This window comes from Haliotis asinina, chromosome 1 (genome assembly GCF_037392515.1).
Source record: "Haliotis asinina isolate JCU_RB_2024 chromosome 1, JCU_Hal_asi_v2, whole genome shotgun sequence".
NCBI lineage: Eukaryota > Metazoa > Mollusca > Gastropoda > Lepetellida > Haliotidae > Haliotis > Haliotis asinina.
In genome coordinates this window covers 88,680,857-88,703,444 of record NC_090280.1, presented here as the reverse complement: position 1 = coordinate 88,703,444, position 22,588 = coordinate 88,680,857, and the positions used below count along the sequence as shown (strand labels likewise).

The 22,588-nt window shown below is 37.8% G+C and overlaps 1 protein-coding gene across 1 annotated transcript in view; it reads right to left on the bottom strand.

Annotated features, from left to right (window-relative positions):
• LOC137254966 (mitogen-activated protein kinase 1-like) overlaps positions 1–20,799 on the bottom strand; it is a 51,404-nt gene extending 30,605 nt beyond the window's left edge. The window contains exon 1 of the mRNA XM_067792566.1: positions 20,589–20,799. Within this exon, the coding sequence (XP_067648667.1) occupies positions 20,589–20,722 (134 nt within the window). The 5' untranslated portion in view covers positions 20,723–20,799. The remainder of the gene's footprint in view (positions 1–20,588) is intronic.
• Between the last annotated feature and the right edge of the window lie 1,789 nt (positions 20,800–22,588).

Here is a 22,588-nt window from a genome sequence, read left to right as displayed (position 1 = left end):
AGCGGTGGGGGGAAAGTAGATGTGTTTCATCGCGAGTGTACACCTATGTGCATTCGTGTACACAAACAAGTACTTATACGAGGTAAATCTGCATGGAATAAGCTTTCAGAAAATATAAACATCATGTTTGTGTGAAATGTGCACATAGGTGAAAATTGTCGTCAAAGGCTGACTACTTTTGTTCGTGCTTCTGGGAAGCGTCTCTCGTACGCGTAACGAAATTGTGAGGACGCTGTGTGTGTCTGTGACGAGTGGTGGGTGGAAAGTAGATGTGTTTCATCGCGAGTGTACACCTATGTGCATTCGTGTACACGAACAAGTACTTATACGAGGTAAATCTGCATGGAACAAGCTTTCAGAAAATATAAAGATCATGTTTGTGTGAAATGTGCACATAGGTGAAAATTGCCGTTAAAAACTGACTACTTTTGTTCGTGATTCTGGGAAGCGTCTCTCGTACGCGTAACTATATTGTGAGGACGCTGTGTGTGTCTGTGACGAGCGGTGGGAGAAAGGTAGGTTTGTTTCAACACGATGATACACCTATGTGCGTTAATGTACACGAACAAGTACATGTACGGGGTAAATCTGCGTTGAATAAGCTTTCAGAAAATATGAAAATCATGTTTATGTGAAGTGTACACATAGGTGAAAATTGTCGTCTGAAGTCTAATATCTACTGGTATGGCAGCTAACATAAAACGTAAAACTGTTTTTACATCGGTAGAAGTGACCCCCACTCTTAATCGTGTTTTCCAACGATTATACTTCCAACAAAAGAGTAGTCCGTATGAAAAAATGTTATTCGTGATTTTGTTTAAATTTATTATACCCATTTGATGTAACGCAAGAAATATCGCCATGTACATTACGCACGTTTCACACAGTCTCAGACTCAAGACGGATGTTTTGACTGGGCAATTTAGTCAGGCATCAGTTACCTCCCATTAATGACACGCTAACCCGGTCACTTCTACGCGAGACGATTCGCGCGGTTTCGAAGAAAGTAAACATGTTTCAACACAATAACAAACAGGTGTGCGTTGGTGTGCATCGAAAGCTGCATATATATTATGAATCTACGATAAATGAGCTTTCAGAAAATACTAAATGTAAGTTTCTGAAAATTATGCACATAGGTGAAATTCGCAGTTGAATATCGCCAATTTTTGCTCAAATTTTGCACATTTTTGTCATTTTTTGACAATTTAATTTCCTCTATTTATGTTTTCATTCACGTCATCCAATAACTTGACCATCTGTCAATGACTGTAGCAAATTTTGTTTAATTATTTTCACAAATAACAATTTTAGACATGTTTTTGTGTGACATGCAGAATTTCTCTCTCTGTGATCAGGGAGTCACGCGTATGAGTGACCCCCTCTCAGGTAGTCACTTGTACGCGTAACGGGAGACCGTCTCGCGTACACGTTACGTCCTCTACTGATATAATCACACTTAGAATAACATCAATGACAGAGGATAATTTGCATTTTTGTGTCACCAGACAATTTTTATTTGAAAGCAAACACGGTATTCTGTGATCAGAATAATGCAAGTCTTTTAATGCATTAAATATTAGTTTCTAGTTTTTCTTAATTATACAAATATGCTACTTCAACAGTGATATGCATGGCCCTGCTACCTGTACATTCACGTGACTATCGCCAGCTCTCTGTTGGGCTTCGATGATTGCATGTGGAACCATGCAGACAATGTAAACATATTAGTTGCTCAAACCTTAGGATATTTGCTTGATGAAATTAAACAATTACATCCCATATGTATAGCTATATCATACACATCATATCAACACATAAAAAAAAATAAAACTGATGAAAAAAAACCCAACTCATCCACTATCTTGATTGATAACTACAAGATATATACAAGACTAATCATCACATGGTGGCTGCTGGTAGCAGAGCTACACTGCTGGCCCTATGGAACTCTGGGTAGGAGAGCCTGCTTTTATGTGTTGTTCAGGAATGTAAAGAAAGTTAAATTCATAATTAAGAACAATAGTGAAAGGAAAAAAAAGTAAATTTAACAACTGTTTGATATTTGAATTCAAAATGCTTAAATATGCTTCTACTCAGGCATATATGAAGGTACTGGTAAACACATATAAGATGATCAAATGGCCCCAATTTGCATACTTGGGAACGCCCCACAGAACGATCCACTTGAAACAAGAGGGAGACAGGTTGTCTGATAAATATCGAGAAGTTCATTTTCCCCCGTGCGTTTTACGCATGAATTGTTATAGCAGGTGTAAAACAGTAGTGATACAGGTGTTAATCAGTAGCGGTGTTGATTTCATGTCACGGTTAGCATGTATTGCACATGCATAATCGTTAAGCTACCTGTAGCAGCCAAGTGTACTCGCCCAATCCGTTGTAAATCCTCTTGTCACAACTGCGTTTAGTGTGCAGGATCATCTAATATGTGTCTAGCAGTAAATTATTGAACATTATTATTATTGGATTTTATTGGATTAATTATTATTTATTATTAATTGATTAATTATTGGATTTGTTTGGCAATCTAATTAAACTTATCACAACATCATGACCAGTGGAATATAAAATTATCAACAACTTCAACAACATTTGTTAACTGACTAGACAATACTTTAACCTTTACCAAAGCTGTAACATTTGTCATATTCGTAGCCTTGGTGTTTTGAATATGAGTATCCATTTTTATAAACATGTCTCATCAAGAATTACCATGACTCAACAATTGACAAAATGGGGTTGGGGAAGTTAGTTTACTGAAACCACACACCTGTTAACTTGTTGCCCGAGATTAAGCAGATCTGCAATAGAACAGACTAATTTTTTGTATGTACCCTGACTAAATTTGTCCCTGCAAAAAAGGTTTTGCAGTTTGACAATAAAAAGTAAAAAGATATACTATTCATAAAATGTGTCATGTTCCTGCAATAGAGAATGGGTTTTACGCCACTTTAACAACTTTCCAGAAATAAAACGGTAGGAGACACCAGATTATGGGAGTTACAAGATGTACCCATGTGGGGAATCAAACTCAGGTCTTTAGGTTGTTGGATGAGTGCTTCAACCACTAGTCTGCCTTACCGTCCCCTCATATACGGAAAACATAACTACAACCATGTGTTGTCACAAACATGTAGAGTACATCACTGGTAATGTCCCTCACACCACATCCAAATGAGTCCCTCCACACACGAGGATTCATATAGCACCTCATCAATTCCTACACTTCTCCCAGATCTGACACCAGGGCGTGACAAGCAAGCCATTGTCAGAAGTCACAAGGGACAAGAACAGCAACAATGGCACAAATTTAACTGGATCAGCGGGAATATTCTTTTTCTAAAAATACTAGATGAGGAGAGGTATTTATTGACCCTGCCCATTAAGTCAACCAGAGGCATATACTGCCATGACTCTTCCCAGAGACTCTGAGGTCATAGATGAAGCTTTGGTTTCTCAAAGAAAATATCAGCTAATTATTACTACTAAACATCCTACACCATCTGAAAGGTCTAATCCTACTGTTTATATGTATGGAAGTAATACAACTACAACTTAAATAAGTTATTTCTTTATGAAAATGCATTCTTACCCATTATATGTCCAGATAATCTACGAAGCATAAACTTAGGTGATTTTTCCATTTGCAAGATGTCACAATATCCCCTTCCGTTTTTCTATTATATTTTCATTTCTACATAATCAGAAAATTATTATGAAAAACCTTCAGAAATAAAATGTATGATTGTCCATTTCCTGACATCAGCCAATCAAGTAACAGAAACGGATACTGTCCTCGTAAACGAAACCTGTAGATTCACATGAAATCACCACCTATATGTTTATTATGGAACTTAGAGGATGTATCGTGTTAGGTTATGACCTGTTACAAAACGTTTTAGGCATGTGTGCGAGAATCGTTTTTTTCCAATAAGATTGCAAAAATCAGTTTAAAATTCTAATCCTATCGCTAATACAGTGGAAGCTGTCTAATCCTGCAGTCACTGGGACTGAAAAATTAATCCAGTTTAGACAACATGACAGATTGTAGAGCTGATGATAAATGTACATGCCACGGACAGGACTGAGATTTTATGCTGGTGTTGACAACTTGCCGGATTGGACAGATGCCGGTTTTGACAGCTTCAACCGTATATGGCCAATTGAAATGTAACAGGTGTTTTCAGGACATATGAAAAGTGATAGATTTGATAAATGAATCATATGTTGGTTAGGTTCCTAAAATTATATATCATTTTGATGCGAGTACTCCCTGGCCGACTTTCCAGCTGGAGTCTAGGGATTGGTGATGTCTTGGCCTGGTTTAACCTATTCAAGACTGTAGGCCGAAAAATCGACCAAGACGTCACCAGTCCCCACACACCATAGGCGGAAACGGCTGAACCCATTCAACACTGTAGGCAAAAAAAATCAGCCAAGATGTTACCAGTCCCAAACACCGTAGGCAGAAATACCTGAAAACCCAAACCAGTTAGTGGCCTCTTATGACAAGCATGGCTTACTGAAGGTCAATATTCTAACCCTGATCTTCATGGGTCTCAACTTAATGGCATGGCTTACTGAAGGCCAATATTCTAACCTGACCTTCACAGGTATCAACTTATTGGAAGGATACTGTGAATACATAATGCCATTTAGAAAGTGACCGAACGTAAAGCACTACAAAGTCAGCCATCTAACCCACCCAGCCACTGTGAAGCCACAATAGTCTGACATCTTGTAGTCAAGATCACAAGAGGATACAGACTACAATGTAAGAATTATTACAGACAAGATGAATCACTACAGTAGAACATGGACAAAGCGTACAGATAGAACAAACAAATTTAAAACGCAAGTCAATATTCCTTCATAATATCAGTAGTAGCGAATTAACGGCTTTAGCAAGCAATGTTTAACGATGTTTTCAGAGGACTCACTCAGTGTCAGGTCAGCTACTTCACAGTATACAAGAACATTGTTGGCATATTATCAACATTGTTTGATGGTCATTAACTAATTAACAAAACAAACATATCGTGTTAAATGCATTTAAGTAACATATTGTTGAGATTGTTGTGTTTGTTAATCATGTTCTACCTAATGTCTGTGAATGATAAATTCAGAATTTTATGTTATGTCAATCCAAGATGGTGGTCAAATTTGAATGACAACCAATGGATACAGCAAAATAAATTTCTTCGTCCCTTGGAGTTTGTTATATCTATGTTCTACTGTATTATTCAATGTCATTCACAACTTACACTGAAACTGACAAGGCATGTAATGCTGGTTATGAGTTCACAGGTTTTCTTTATTGCAATACTATGTCATACATACATGCTGAGTTGTAGCGCTTTGAGCATCCATCTAGTGCTTGGATTTAGTGCTAAATAAATTTTCATCATTATTTTCATTATATAAGCAAACTGGCCCTAGTGATGTCATAATTGTCAGTATATCGCTGAGTCAGAATGGAACTGAACGCAAGTGAAAATGTTCTAAATAAACACAGATACCAGCAAATACTCAATCCTTCACTACATTCGAAACTAGACCATGTTTGTATTTTTATTTTTTATAATACTAGAGTTCAGCTCCAATATTCACTAAAGAGGTCAGATGCATAAATAATCACTTTGATAATTTTATTATAGTAATATTCTCCACTAAAGTTCTGTTGTAATATTCACTTTAAGTATTCTTTTAAAGGTCACATACAACGTAAAACACAACTTTGCAGATTCTGATACCTTTCTGTATGCACTTACCAAAACAAATCATAAAAAATGCCAATTCAACTTTTAAATTTGTTAAAAAAGGCGAGAAACCCCTAACACCATGAGCGAAATAGGAGTTCAAACGACTCACTAAGTTTCTCCCAGCACTGCGGCTAAAAAGTGGTTAAACAGCTGTGCTGCGCTGCGCCCAGAATGCATGCGCAATGAATAGGTTTGCAGAGCTTGAAACAGTATGCATACCTGGAGTATGAGGTTGTGAGCAGTAGTCTAATCTTGGTTGTACAGACAAACAAGTAAATAATCTACTCGTTACTTAAAAAAAAAAAATTGTTGATTGTGGTAAACAGCCTTTGTCACAGAGAAAGCTGTTTATTGACACCTACATATCTGCCTGCCTGTCTGCTAAAGACACTATGCAATTCTCAGTTTCAGTCATTGAGCACATGCAGTTTGAACTTAACACCTATCAGGCAATATGCCATAAACAAAATACACTGATTTATGACTCATGCACCCGAATCCTGCCTCTGCCACATTATGCAATTGGGCAGGTGTGATACTTGTACACATGACATGTTTTTTGTCTGTGGTTTACAAACAAACTACATCCATTTATCTCGGATGACTGGACCTGACAGAAACAGGTGCAAACACTTGTCAGTTTCAAGTCCTACTTTGTACTTGGACGAATTTCCAGCTGCGCAGTAGTTCACCATCTCCACTGAGATGATTTTTGATTGGATCAAACACAAATTCGGAGAACATGTATTTACAAAACCCAACATCTCTACATACATTCTCTCTGGATAACAACTTCTTCTAGTGTATATGATTTTGTCTGAAAACGGTGTATGAATCCATATTGAAACGATGCATCAAGTACAATAAAAGAAGTTGTAATCCATAAAGAATCTTACTTTCTTTGTCGCTGGACATACTTTCTGTACATATATTGAACCCTCAGTTTATCAGCAAATGAACGAGCCAATCAGAGGCTGTCATTACACTTGAGTGCACATCCACCTGCTATTACTGCGTTCAGTCTCCCGAGGGCTTTGTTTCAGGGAAGTACACCCAAGTACAAAATATTGCACTTTTGAATCGCGATTGTATGCTTATAATTTTGTTTATTTGCTTTTTTACAAGAAGCAATGTATATTATATCATATATGTCACGAATAACTGATAATTGCGTTTTAATTATGCTTGATTTTTTCGTTGCATGTGACCTTTAAACAATATTCGGTATGAGAGTTCTGTATCAATGTTCACTAAAACGTTATTTGAATATTCACTTGAAGCGTTCTGTTACAGTAATACTCTTAACAATTATTTCTGCTTATTGTAATATTCACAACACATTTTCCATACACTGTCACTTATTATACCATCTGACAGTAATTTCTAAACATGACAAACATGGCAAGCCCTTCAACCATTGCAAATTAGTGCAAATGACAAAGATAATGCATCACGCCTTTGTCTTGTGGTAAATGGTACACAGGTTTGCTAGCATAGGAAAATAATTTGTTCTTCTAGACACAAATAGCTGCAATATTGCTGCTGTGGCCCAACACAACACTGACACAAGCTTGCCTGGCACTTGTATCATTGCAGATCATTTCTCTACTTTTTATAATAGCTATGGACAGAATTTGAAGTAATGTTACTATGTGGTTTTGTGATCATAGCCCCATACCTCTATCACGAAGTGTATGACCACAAAGTAAATCATTACCACTGTGGTGTATTAGTTACTTGAGCAAGTCGAAAGATCTGCCGATCCTGGTGTACATAACATTTTTTGAGTTGGCTCAGCAATGCAAGTCCAGGATATAGTATGCGAGGATTGTGAACTGTCACGACTTGACGTGCATGTTTAACAGCTTATTGACTGTAGCATAAAGACAGTGCTGAAGGTATTCAACTTCCACTGAAGAGGACCTGCAACAACAGATCTCCTGAGTGTACACCACGCCTGATTTCATCCAAATACAGGTTGGCAAACAAGACACTCAATTTGACACCACACACTAGTGTAACCAGTAGAACAGAAGATCCTTACCCTTTTCAGAACACCTGGTATCAACACTAATTTACTTTGGTCCATTCACATTTTCACTGCTTCTTGACACTGCTTTCAATATTGTTTGAACAGGACAATGAATTGTGTTCATATCTTTCCTTGCTGTGGAGTACAATCAAATTCTGGTCAGTGTCATCACTGATGAAAAAGCCTACAAATTGCAAAGAAAGAATTGGGACACATTGTCAGACATCCTCGACATCTCTAGGGTTTATGTTCCGATAAGTCTCCACTCTCTGATAAATTTATTACCACCCTTGGCTGGCTTTTTATCCAATTAGGTGTGTATGTTAGTAAGTTGAGCGAACCAATCACAACACACTTTCGCTTTTTAAATTATCTAACCGATTAAACTTGGCAACAGCAACCATGCACAAATTCTCTGAATGAGGCAGAAGGAGTTCTTGCATATATTTTTTAAAGTTTTCGGACCTATCAATGATTTCTCCTAAATCTGAGTCACACTGTGAACAAACCTTCGCAGTTGCAACCGCTATCGTTATTGACACTTTCAAATTCAGTTGTAACGGCGGCTTAGCTGATTGGCTGATCGTGAGAAGCAAAGGGAGGTAATAAAATCTTCGGACTGAGCCGTAGATGCATCCAGGGTATATCGGAGACTTATCGGAACATATACTCAGGAGATATCGAGGATGATTGTCAGGCAATTTTCTCCAGAGCTCATGGCTCCTCTCAATAAATTGGGCAAGAATCTTAAGTACTTATGCTCAAAAGTTAGAAATTCCTATGGTATATTTATGCTGCAGTCAATGCAGCCACATATAGCTGATTTCCTTTTCGTCAGTCTTGCCCCACATTTGTAAAATATGCAGACTTTGAATGTAATTATTCTGATGTGGAGTAACACTGTAACAGAGGTTGACGTGGGGACGTGACGGTGTGCGAGTCTGATATTATGCCACTTTCAGCAATATTACAGCAATATCATGACAGGTGACCCCAGAAATGGGCTTCAGACACTGTACCCATGAGGAGAATCACATCTGGTCTCTGGTGTAATCAGTGAACGTTGTAACCATTAGGGTACCACAGCATCCCAGACGCTGTGAAGAATACTATCCTCCTTGCTGATAATGTTAACACTCTGCTCATTATGCAACTGTATCTTACAAGGAAAGGTAATCGAAGCTCACATTTTCCCCCCAAAAAACTTCCCAGGTCGTTTTCATAGTCTGACCTGGGTATCAACGACCTACATTATCCGGACCAGGTTCAGGTAAACAAAGCCATTTGGGGCGTGACAGGCCACCAAAAAAGAGTGTGCCATCCTCAGTATTATTAATGTTCACAATTAGTCTGCACATAGACATAACATTACTGCTTTACCTGCAGACTGGAAAAAGGATTTCTAAAGTACAATGCCTGTCAATGACATTGACTTTTATGATATATCCACTGAATTTGTCAAGAAAGAGACCAGAGAAAAGATGAAAACCCCATATTAATGTCTTGCCTCATATACTTTGCAATTTATGCTTCATGTCCCCGAGTCCACATGGTTTGTGGGCAATCTAGAGCCAGTTTTTAGGTTGCATTATCAAGTGTAAAATAGTTTTATGATTATATGCTAGTTTTATGTCAATATCTGTGAAATTCAAGTTGTCCTTTGTCAACAGGTTTCTATGATCTAATTTCGTGCACCTGAATGTACAACTTCATTTAGTCTTAGTCTGGTATTACTGATATACTGCCAACATGAGTGAACATTTAACTGACTCACACTCATGTAGGGATGGTGAGATAGCAATGTGGTTAAAGCATTCGCTCCTTATGCAGAAGACACAGGTTCAATTCCCCACATGAATGAAATATGTGAGGCCCATTTCTGGTGTCCCGTAGTGCTTTGCTGGAATGTTGCTAAAAGCGGTGTAAAACTACACTCACTCATGCTCACATAATCCTTGCAGTCAAACTGAGCTGTCATGTCAAAGTGCTGCCACTGAAAATCATATCAAACCAACTACACCACAGGACAAAATTCACTCCAACATCTGAGACAGGTTACATAATTTGATAAAACGAAACCAACAAACCCTGTCACTAGTTGCAACCAGCTTAACCACTGTCTATCTTATTACCTGACCTCGACAAAGCAATGACCTACATATTCCCAACCATCAATAGAATTCTTAACATGTTTACCCCAAACTTCCCATCTGACATAAATCATTATCTAAAGTCTGGATTTATTGCCACCAAAAGATGCAGGATGCCACTGCAGTCTTGTGAACACTGACAAACAGCTTCTCACTAGATGAAGATGTCCACCATGATGGGGCACACCAACAGCAAGTATTAAAGTAAACAAGCTGCTCCTCCTCAATGTTATAAAACACATGTCATAGCTGAATGGAAGTCATGCGTAGGTCCAGCTTTGATGAAATAATACACAGTTCTCCAGCTTCAGCCTCGCAGCTAAATAGAGAACTCTAGACCCTTCCAATGCAGGGCCTTACAATCAATAAACCGACTGGCGTTACAAGGTTACAAGCTGGTACACATATCCCAGAATATGTCACATCACTGTGAACCCAGGTTGACCCCTGCCTCTGAAATGAGATAATACTAAAAGAGGGAGCTGGGGTATTTGTGGTTCTCCTCCAACTCAGGCTCTTGGCCACAGTGGGGTTCTCATAGTTCAAGGGCAGTTTCTGTCATTCTGGTAGTCCTGAAACTAGGTCAGCTCAGTCCATTTCTAATGCTCATTTACATCCCAGATCTATAAAGTATCATGTTTAATATCTTTGTGATCACTATGGTGAACTAGGTCATGACCTATTTCCTTATGGACCCATGAGGTCGTATATATTTGCAAATCGTGGCTTGAAGATCAGACAAATGTGTGTCCAAACACAATGCTACTAATAAGCATCAAACAAGCATCAAATATGATTTAGATGCCATTATGACATCAAATGGAATCTGTCTGAAGACAGGCTATTCTCTTGGATGTTTATTAATTTATAATTCATGGCCTTGAAGATCTGACAAAGAAGTTGAAATACATCAAATAACCATCAAATAACCATCAAATATGATGTATATGCAATTATGACCACATTGGCATCATTTGCCATCTTTGCGTGTTTTGCCATCATCCTTACCTTTCTTTAATGATAAAAGCTGTGGAATACTGATAATTTAATATTAGATATAATAAAAAAGGCATAACTCAGTAAGTCATACATCAATCCTAAGTCAGTGTGTAAAGGTGCAATGAGAATGAGGATTGTTTTTTCTTCAGCTCACAAAAAAGACCAAGGCAACACAAAAATCAACAGAAAAATATGAACCTAATCATAACCAAAATATCCAGTTTCAGAGGCTGATGTTGTAGAACACTTTACTCTCACTGAAATGTATACAAGGTAATTTACACAGTTTGGTAATTATGTTTCCAACGTGCATTTATGAAGTTGACAAAACGTCATATTGCCAACTGTCTGAAGAAAATCACTGATTTTGTTTTTGCTAATTTTTAGTCTTTATTCAGCTAAGATCATACCATATCTATTCTATGTCCAAATAGTACTTAACTCATTCTACGTTGGTGTTCAAATGTTAATTAGAACTTGCCACAGTGAGAAAAGATGAGGTGAGTGAATCTGAACATAAAATCTGGGCCCACTTGCACAAAGCGGTCTTAGCACTACAACTACCTTAAGTCTAGGTTAAAGGATGGGAGTTACAATAGTTCTAGCACTAAGATTTATTTGTGCAAGTGAGCCCTGAAGTTTTACCAAACACAATAAAGGTTGTATTGAAAATCACTAAAAGCTCACACAAATATTACATTTGTGTCATAGATTCTTTTGAAAATTCCACAATCAAACAAATACTTTCTACGAGACCATGACATATCAACATACAAATCCTTCTCAAATCATATGTCAAATTCCTGGTGTTCCCTGCCTTGATATTGCTGGAATTTGCAAAAACTCACTAAAAGCAGCATAAAACCTTACTCACTCACATTTTCACTCAGATGTCAAAGTGGAATTTGGAAATGCTAGTGGAACTACACCAGTGTGGGAATCATTACTGATGCAGACATGAGTGCAAATCTGACTTAAACTACCCTATTTAACATATAGAACTCTCTCGGCACTTAACTATTTAAAATGCAAGGATTCTAAGATCTGTGGCTTATTACGATTGACCATGAAAGGTGAGCATTAATTAGGAATAGGCATAAAATCACACAAAATAGTCCATCTACAGGTATCGTACACCTGACAATACAAATGTTTATGATATGTAGGAGGGGCCATTCATGTTCAGAATTGTTAACATTGTTATTAGGTAACTGGCGCTTAAATAATAGGTACAACACAGATAAACATAAAAAAGCATAAAACAGCGTAAAAAAGACATACAGGGAGCAAACTGTTGTCCAACCATACATAACAAAACAAATCCTTCTCAAATCATGTATTTCACTAAATACCTACTTAAACCATGTATCACAGTAACAGCCAGGTTAAAGTGGTTAAAGTTGTTAAAGTGTTCGCTTATCATCAAAGACCTGAGTTTGATTCCCGACTGTGTGATTCCCTATATGGGGACATTGAGTAAAGCCCATTTCTGGTGTCCCCTGCTGTGATCTTGCTGGAAAATTGAATATTGCTAACAGGTGCATAAAATCATGCTAACGCACTCAGTATAATCGTATTTAAACAGTAAAAATCCAATTTACATCATACATTAGTGAAAATCTCACTTAAAGTCCTAGCAGCATACAAATCCTACTAAAACCCAGCCCTGTCCATATTAAAGCCCATTAAGCTACATACAACAGTGTACAAATCCTTTTTTATCTATTGTCTTATGTCATCTAGTTCAGATAACAGGTGAGTGAGTGAGGTTAAGTGCTGCTTTGTACAGTTTTCTGAACTAACACTACCACAATTAATCTTCCCAGCAAGATTCCATGAAAGGATTTGATTTTAAAGAAAAAAAAATTAAATAAAGATTGGATCGTGTTGAAGTTAATCTGTTCTATGTCATTAGACTATCCTTAGCTCACAGCAGAGCATGCTGTTTGGTGCAATAGGGTAAAAGGGATTTATTCACCCATTCAACAATACAAGTGCAATCCTGTTTTCTTTCTAGCAGGGTATAAAAGATTTACTCTCCCACTTAGAAACTTACTGTCCTCCCTGGCAAGCTGTATAGCACATACTTTTTATCCAGATCACACCAACCAATCAGATCTGAACATACTGACATGGACAAAATATATCGTTTGGTTACATTTCTTCATTGATCACTATTAACCTATAGTCAAAATGGCTGCATTCCTTCTGAAAGCAACACAATAATTACCTCCATGACCGAGTCACATGATCGAGTCACATGATCAAGTCACTTTCTCAGTGTTGCAAGAAACAAGAGGCATGTAAATAACATTGTTGGCAAATATGAAATCAGTGTTCCATCTCCAACACAATGCATTAAGCCGCCAACTACCAATAAAACCAACAACATAAAACCTTTCATCAAACGGACAAATAATCGTGCTCCTGCCCCGAACATCAATGTAAGTAAAAACCAGGTTTTCATCATGGATTTTTGTGAACAGGCAGTTCAGATTTCATTGCCTAACAGACTGAATCTGGTCCAATAATCTGCCATATTTGCTAGACAACTGAAAAATGGCTAAAACTACATGTTCGCCTTTCTGGTCGATAACGCAAAGGAAGGTTTTGTAAAGCAGGTAGATCATTCATGTTGATAGATGATTAGATTGCATTTGATAGGTCATGTGGCATTCTTGCAAATACCTTCAGGTCGACAGAATAATACAATCCACAAGTATTCAGACAGCTTCACATACAAACCATGAACAGGCCAAAGCACACTCATACACAAATATTTCCAGGTCAACAAATCACGTGTGTTTGCAAATTACCTCTTCAACTCCTTGGGGAGAATACAACCTTGCTGCTTTTTAGGTTTGCATTTACACAACCATCTAACCAATCTGGACACCCATCTGCTGATAAATGAAGAGACCACAGAGCATTGATGCATCTGCAAGAATCAACTTACAAGAATTACCCAGTGTTGGCTCAAGAGAGGGTTTTGGAGTTTTTTGACTCATCAAATTCAGTGAGGACCCCCTCTATTTTATACCTGCCCATCTATTTAACATTGGAGGGGGTCCAGAAACATTATTTTCATCAATTTGGACCCACTCAAAATTTCACCCAAATCTAACACTGATTACCGTCTGTGCATGACTTACAGTTTAGTTTGGTGTCTGGTTTTGATTGCAACACTATTCATGCAATAGCAAGATGGCAGACACAAAAAACAAGCTCACATACCATCAGGGTCAGAACTTAACTTTTTAAACCACAAGCAAGACTACTTGTGACGTTTTAAGCTACAAGCTAAATGATTGCTACATGGTTGAAAGATGACAAAAGTCACCTGTTAAGTCAAAACTATCAACATATTATTAGATGTCTGTTACAGTGTTGGCTCAAGAGAGGGTTTTGGAGTGTTTGACTCATCAAACTGAGTGAGGACCCCCTCTATTTTACATCTGCCCATCTATTTAACATTGGAGAGGGTCCAGAAACATTATTTGCATCAATTTGGACCCACTCAAAATTTCACCCAAATCTAACACTGCTGTTACCTACATTTTAATCGCATGCAACATGTAACACCTACACTGCCTACCACTTTGCTAGATTTTTGTGTTCGGCCGCCATCATTTTCCTTTTTCTCAGGACTTGAATAGGAAAATCATCATTGACTATAAGGTCTGTGGACTTCATATTCGGAATTCTTCATTAATTGTCATCAACAAATGACAGGAAGTAAGTTTGACTGACAATGTTTTTATACCTTCATTTTCATAACTTTATAATAGAAAACAAATAAAAAACCCACATTAGATGCTATCAAGGCCGGTCTAAATTAAAGAACTGAACGCTATTATGAATATATAAACTTATTTAGCATATTATCATCCATTAATTTCGACCCTTTCCTACACACTGAATTGAACCAATCTTTGGCTTGATGAAGGCCACCTTAAAAACTAGGCTATCCAACTGTCTCTTACAAGATGGCCACTTGGTCTCCGATCCAGTTGAACCTATGTTCTACACAACATGCACAACAATGACTTTCATCAACATGCTGGACTTGCTACTATATTCACATATTCATTGTAAGAGACCCAAATTGCCACTAAAATAACTGTAAATCATGAAATCACCAAGGCATGAAATTAACAAAAAAATGTCCCTTCCACAAACAAAGCCATATATTTTCATTTGGAGTGCTACACATCAGGTTGAGGACAAAACGACATCACGAAGATCATATTAAACAACATTATTGTGCTCTATATTTAGACAGTTAGTGGTCAGTTTGTTAACACACGTTGATCAACTGTTAAGTCTCTAGCAAACCATGGACAGCGGTTGTTTGTTGTTGGTAACCTCGTCAAATGTTATAATTACAAACAAAGTATTGACTGATTCGTTGCCATAACTCCAAGGCAGTACCATCCACAACAACATAACAACACATGTTAGTCCTGAGGTTGACTCACAATGCCTTGATTTCTTGAATTCTTGTACTGGCAAAGGTGCTTATTAATACCATTCACAATGAGTTCAAGAATAAATTTGCTAAAAATGATCGACATACATAACAAATCTAAATTTACAATAATAGTTTTCAGTAAACATAGGACATAAACTGAAATGTACCAGGGAAAACACAAAGTTTAGTGGCTGCACTCTAAGGGGTCAGAAACATATTGGACAAGCATTCACACTTTTGAGGGGCATTGACAATTTCTACTATTTCCATTCTTCAAAAATATTAATCACTACTTAATAATCAAGTAATTGAAGAATACCTTTAATTCATACAATCTGCAAGTTGCTATGTTGAATTTTCTTCTTTTTAAAGTTCTTCGTGTCATAAATCTAGAGACGTGCTAACATTGCATTTTTCAGTGAAATATTGTAAAACTGAACATTAAAGCCATCATTAATTTAAAGCTTTAATACCAATTGGGAATTTTTATTGACGTTAGATGTGTCCACTGAGTAGGTCTAGATTAATGCCTGATATTCAGGGCAATAATTAGCACATACATGCATACCAATATTTAAATTACTCCATATAAAAAAGCATTAGAGCTTAGATACATAATACACACGCACATAATACATAATACATTAGGATAGGGTGACACCTATTTCAGGGTGACCAATATCAAACAAATATTGCCCTAATTCCTGTAATATTATGAGTATTCTGCCTACATAACTTTCATCAGTGACTGACTGTAGTTGAGCTGTGGAAGGTAATCATCAGGTTAATGTGATATTGTTACGCCCCACAGTCAAGTATCGCTTAATTTGCAGACACATTACCCAATCCCGTATACAAGCGAGTCGTGAATCATGTATCATGTATCACATACATGTGTATTTCTCATCATGAAATATTGATCCTCCGCTTGGACATAAATGCTTGTGTCAGATGCTTTTTGCAGTAACATGCCGAGTGCATGTCAGTGGTCTGTAAACAGTGGTAAAGCAGTGAGTCTTCACCATTTGGACCAGACAATCTGGTGACTAACATTTTCACTAATGATCCATGCCATTTGGGTACAATGACACACGTTCTGCCATCTAGGACCACCCGATCCACTAACTTGCCTCTTATGACTAGTCACAGACGCTAGAGAACTATTTTAACTAGTGTTAGAAAAATAACTGCCAGGTTCCCATCAGGACCCACAACCCTGAGAAGCTACAGGACTCGACTAAACTCTTTAGGCAGTCATTTGAAAATAATCCCAGCATATTTTGACACCTACACTGACACATAAATTCCATGCATACCAAAAGTACCGACACAAAATAGAAACTATGTGCCTGACATGAAATCTAACTGCATTAGGCATCTACTATTTCGAACACTAACAGTAACCATCGGTTCCTGACAGAGGATCATTACTACAATAATGCCCTATACCACCAGCATCATGCATTTGACACGTTGCATTCAGCACTAGGGCATTAACGATGCATGAAACTATCGTTGCATTACAACTGTTGAAGTCTCTGACAGCAATTAATCCATTGTAGAAATGAAAAACTATTGACGCATCAAGCGTGTATGTGACTATCAATAGTTCAATAATGACTTCCATTCATAAACGAGTAGCGCAAAATACAGGAAATTTTGGAAATAATACTCCCCTATTTCTGTGACCACGATCAGGAATTTCTGTGATGCAGTCAAAATGATGCATCATGATGTGATGCATCATAAAATTTCCTTTATATTGTTATGAGTTAATAGGTTTGAGAATGTTTATTGGCCATTTAATTGCATTCGCGTGACTTTAAAACCATATAACTAAAAAGTACAGATTGGTATTGGCATTGTTCTAGGGATAAACAAACCAAAATGGCAGAACCTGCTGCAGATGTTCTACTCACGTTCCAAGCTTTAGAGCAAAGTCTTCATATTGGAAACATTTTCAACTGATCTGTTGCACAATTAGATCTGAGTCCTGACAGTAGGCAGTGGCATTGTTTCAAAAGAAAGGAACAATTTCTTTACCTTAAGCCACATGTTACACTTTCATTATATATTGCAATACATTATAAGTTCTTCACTGCTCACGAGGGTACCTCAACCCGTGGTCCCTGAGGGTTCAGTGAACTCCATATTCATCTTACTGAACACCTCAAAATTAATTTCGGACTGCACCTGTATCAGATTGTAAACTTCAGCCAACCTGTGTGAATCAAACGATTCAAATCTTGCACGTTGCTGTTTTTCCCCGCAAGTATTGTCTTGGTAAAGTTGCCATGATGTAATTCCCCTTCTTAATATTCACGGGGCCTACACTTGAACTTTTCGTCAAAATGTTTGGATTGGAAAGAGAGTCAAATGTTTTCATAGCCACTGGTAGATTTTGCAGATGACACAAGAAAAACAGATTTAGAGTTATCTCCCTTCCATGGATTTCCCTTCGTAAAACATCTGTAATTTCAGTGCATCATGCATCATTTAATGCTATTCGAGATAAAAAAAGTAACTACTAGCTGCTATTAGCAGTGGGGTGTATTGCCATGCATCTCGCTTGTACAGTGGGTAGACTGGGTAAAATAACAGAAGAGTGCTCAGACAATCAGACAGCGTTTTTTCAGTCTTTAAACTGACACATGAGTGACAATCATGCTTATACACCCTTCCTTTTCCAGTAGTACACCATAAATAGAGCAATTACAGAAGCAGGAATGTTTGGTGTTAATTTTTGAAAATTAAACATTCTTCTTCTAACAAACTGAGAAAAGATTAATAATTTTAGAATGCTGACATCAGACTAACTCGACAACTCATGTGTCTCCCAAACAGCATGTTTAAGTTAAGAGGCCTAAGCTTACATTATTACAAACTATAGTATGTTTGCAGTGAAATGTCACTATAAGTAAAAAGGTAAATCAAATAAAGTAAAACTAAAATTGCAAATCCTCATTATTTGACTGGTCAGTGTAGAAAACATTCACATTAAACATTACCGTGATACAGTAGGGCCGAACTACTGAAACGTTTTGATGTATGTATTTAGATCATGAAAAAGAAGTGCAGTTGTACCAACTGATCAGGAATATTTTCAAAAGAAACCTGTGGTCAAGTGAAATTAATATTTGGTCTGGTGGATTTTGAAAGTTTACTGGGAGTTATGTTCAGTTGTGTTTTGAAAAACATATGGTTGCATACATTTCTTCTACAAGGTGATGTTTTCATATGAACTTAATAGATTATATTTCGCATTTGATTGTCTGTACATGACTTACACTACATTGATTTGCTTATTGACAATTCAATTTGATACTAATGCATTGGCAGACACAGTGGTATGGGTTTGGATAACCCAAGGACTTCACGTTATTACCAGCTTCTTGCAATACACTTGTCAAATGATACCTACTGCAATACTTTTTTCCGGGAAGTGATATATTGGGTGAAATATTATATGAAGTTCTGTGATTATTTCAGATGCTTATGTAGAAATCTACATGGACTTTCATTTAAAACATGTTTCCCTTGGCAATAAATAGACAATATATCATAAAAGGAAAAAACATAGACTCCCTTAGAAAACAACAAAAATTTTAGATTGTCCATTATCTGAACAATACCATATATTTCAAGGGGCTTAGTTTGTAGGAAATAAGACTTGGTTGTACAATAAGCTTCATTAACTTACAAACACTTTAACTCCCAAAATATAATACAATACAACTGCATGTTTGTCAGTGTACAGAGGACACGAAACAGTCTTCTATGTAATAGCCTTTATTTAAAACAAGTTAATGACTTCATATTAAATGAGCAAAATTGAGATCAAAATCAAATCTTTCAGAAGTTTAATAAAAGATGGGGTCAGGATAGGGTTTGGAAATTTTATAGCTGAGTGTGGACCTCAGTGCAATGAACTTCAGCTAACCTCATAGTCCAATCAAGTACTATTGGCAGTTCCATAAGTCTCATTAGCAGCTGTCACCTTATGCTACTCCATCAGGCTAACTCAGTCCCATGACAGTGATTAGGATGATGTTAACATAACTATAACATTTCACAACAGAGTTCCTTATCCTCACTGACAAACAATCCAAACAGGAGACTTCTCTTTCACAGCTTGAACCATTTAGATTGTCATCATAAATGATTCCTAAAAAATAATCAATTTCTATAAAAGCATCAGTCATAATAAAACAAATGGATCTCATGACACTGTATTCTTAAAAGAAAGCCACTGGAGATGACTGCTATTATGATTTAGGCGACATATAGATTGTCAATTCAATTATAAAGCAAAATGGGCAATGACTATGTGACAGCTGTCAATTTACCACATCAAAACTAATTTATCTTATTTCTTCTTGTACTGCTTCAAAACATTCCATAAACAACCCTTAATTTCATATGACATAATTATACTTCCACAAAGTAATGAAAAATCATATCAAAGCCAAATCCATTATGCTTCATGAAGCATTGTTTACTTTGAGAAGATGTTATCCTTATGAAGCTGACTACACTAAAGATTCATTGGTTGCTTGTATAAAGCATTTTAAGTGGCTGTTCCAGCACGGCCTCACCCCAAATAACCTGCATTATTTCACAAATGTGAACATTTGACTGCCATTATTGCGTACAACCTGCTGAATATTTCGTAAACGACCATAGCTGTATGTTAACCTGACTACACCGTTTAACTTGCGACCCCGCGACTTAAACGCTGCGAATGTATTCTAGGTCATATGAAAACACAGTGAACTGGTGATAAGCGTTTGGCGAAATCTACAGTACACATTGGAATGTGAGAGAACGTCTGTAATTGCCGCACGCGCGACGGAGCACGAGCAGTTTATGTCATTTTCTCGATTGACAGCTGTCCATCATTGGAACAATTCAGGTGTGTTGTGCGCGCTATGGCTTAATTAACGACACGTGACTGGGACTATGAGTGTAGAAAGTACTGTTTGTGGTTGAAAGGGAGGGATGACCCGGAAGCAAGGGGGTGCGTTCTTGCGAGATCACTGGACCCCCGTTAACAGTCAGGTGTCAACGCGCACTCTGTGCTGCATGGCGAACCGTCTTATGAGGTCGCCTCACTGAAAGGGGGTCGAGATTACTAATAATGCACTTATACTTACACCACCATGCCATAAGCTCCTTCCCCTATGTAGTTCAGGCTGGTATATCGTGGACCGACTTCAAATATTTGGCCTCGCACAAGTTCACCAGCGGTTTTCCCACCAGATTTCTGCTGTTGTGCCGGGGCTGCCATCTTGAAACTGACGCACAGTGCTTGATCACGTGACTACACATATGTGACGTCATACTCAGGCAAGGAAGCCCTCCAAACAAAAGTGATAGATATCAAAGACGACTACAGGAAAGCGTAGTGTGCCGGAGTGTTTATGAAGCGAACTGAGCATAACCTGCTTAGCATTACAGAAATAGCAGCTCGTTTTTTTGTAAACTGTCAGATATTTCCTCATTAACGACCAACAATGTGTTATTTTGAAGTGTAAAAGATATCACAATCAAGAATTTGATATGCACCATAAAACAGCCGGCCTTGGAATGTTAAATGGAATACCCAGATGTAAACAATGGTCAATATTCAAGGGCCAAATGTCAGTCAAGCACCTGACATTCAACGGGTCTGTAAGTAATCAAATGTGGACCAGACAGTCCGGTGATTGACTTCATGAGCATCAATCTCTGTAACATGGATATGATGATATGCACCAGGCAAGGCACCGAGTCTGGCTCAACCGATCCCGTTCGTAATGGCATGTATGGGTTGCTGAGGACATATATTCTAATCTGAATCTTTACGGGTGCGACCCATTAAGATCCGGGTTAGAATTGATCTTCAGTAGCCCCTGCTTGTGTAAATGGCGACTAACAGGATCGGGTGGTCAGAATCGCTGTCTTGGTCAACACGTCATCGTATTCCAGGTGGGTAGTTCGATGCTCATGATGTGGATCAGTGGGTTGTCTGGTCCAGACTCACCTTTTACAGACCGCTGTCATACAGCTGGAATATTGATGAGTGCGGCGTAAAACTAAACTCACTCACTTTACGAGTGGGCTATCTGAGTCAAAATGAGTAAATGACGATCTGTCTAATGTGCTTCCTATCTTTCAAAAACACGATTTGAGAACAATGCTTGTCATATTTGCGATTCTTATTCTCAGTAATCCCACTTATAAGACACATTACATTTGATCATTTTCAAAATGGCATTGTCTCTTCGCAATTTGAGTATATGTATGTATGTAATATTTGAGGTTAGATTTTCCCAGTAATCCAGAGATGGGGAGGTCAGGCTCACCGACTTCGCTGACACACTATGCTGTTGATCACTGGATTGTCTGGTCCAGACTTGATTCACTTCTTTCATGGCATTTTGAGAAGTTGGAGAGTCACGTAAGGATAAACTGTATCATGCCTGCTTGATAACATGTTAATAATCTGTACCGGAATATTTATTCACATGAATAAGGAAGAGGTTCATCCATAAAGTGTGTCTTCAGCTGGAATATCGCTGACTGTGGCGTTAAACAACACACGGCAATCCCAAATATAAACAACACGTTACACTTGACCACTGTCGGAAATAAGTTGTGTATTCATCATATGAGCGCACCAAACAAATCCCCGATAACATTGCCGTTAATTGGGCGCGTGTCTACACTCAGATGATTAAATTTGTCCTGTTATCAAAATATTAGGTTGCTTCAACCTTGGACATACAACTCCGGCCATTTGTCGTCGGATGAAGTGACTCCCGTCACCAAGACAATAACAACATCGACGGTGTTATGATAATTGTAACATGATGCGCATCTGCCTCACCTATTGCTCTGTTCTGCGATCGATGTTGTGTGAATGTAATGCCGCGACTAGTGTTGGAACAGATGTGGTAGGTAATTATCTGGTAATGTGGAGTTAAGAGTTGTGCATCTCATTATTTACATGGGCGGAGGGGTAGCGTAGTGGTTAAAGCGTTTGCTCGTCACACTGAATACCCGGGTTCGATTCTCCATATTGGTGCCAAGTCCATTTCAGGCGCCTCCGCCGTGATATTGTTGGAATGTTGCTAAAAGCGGCGTAAAACTAAACTCACTCGCACATGATTTA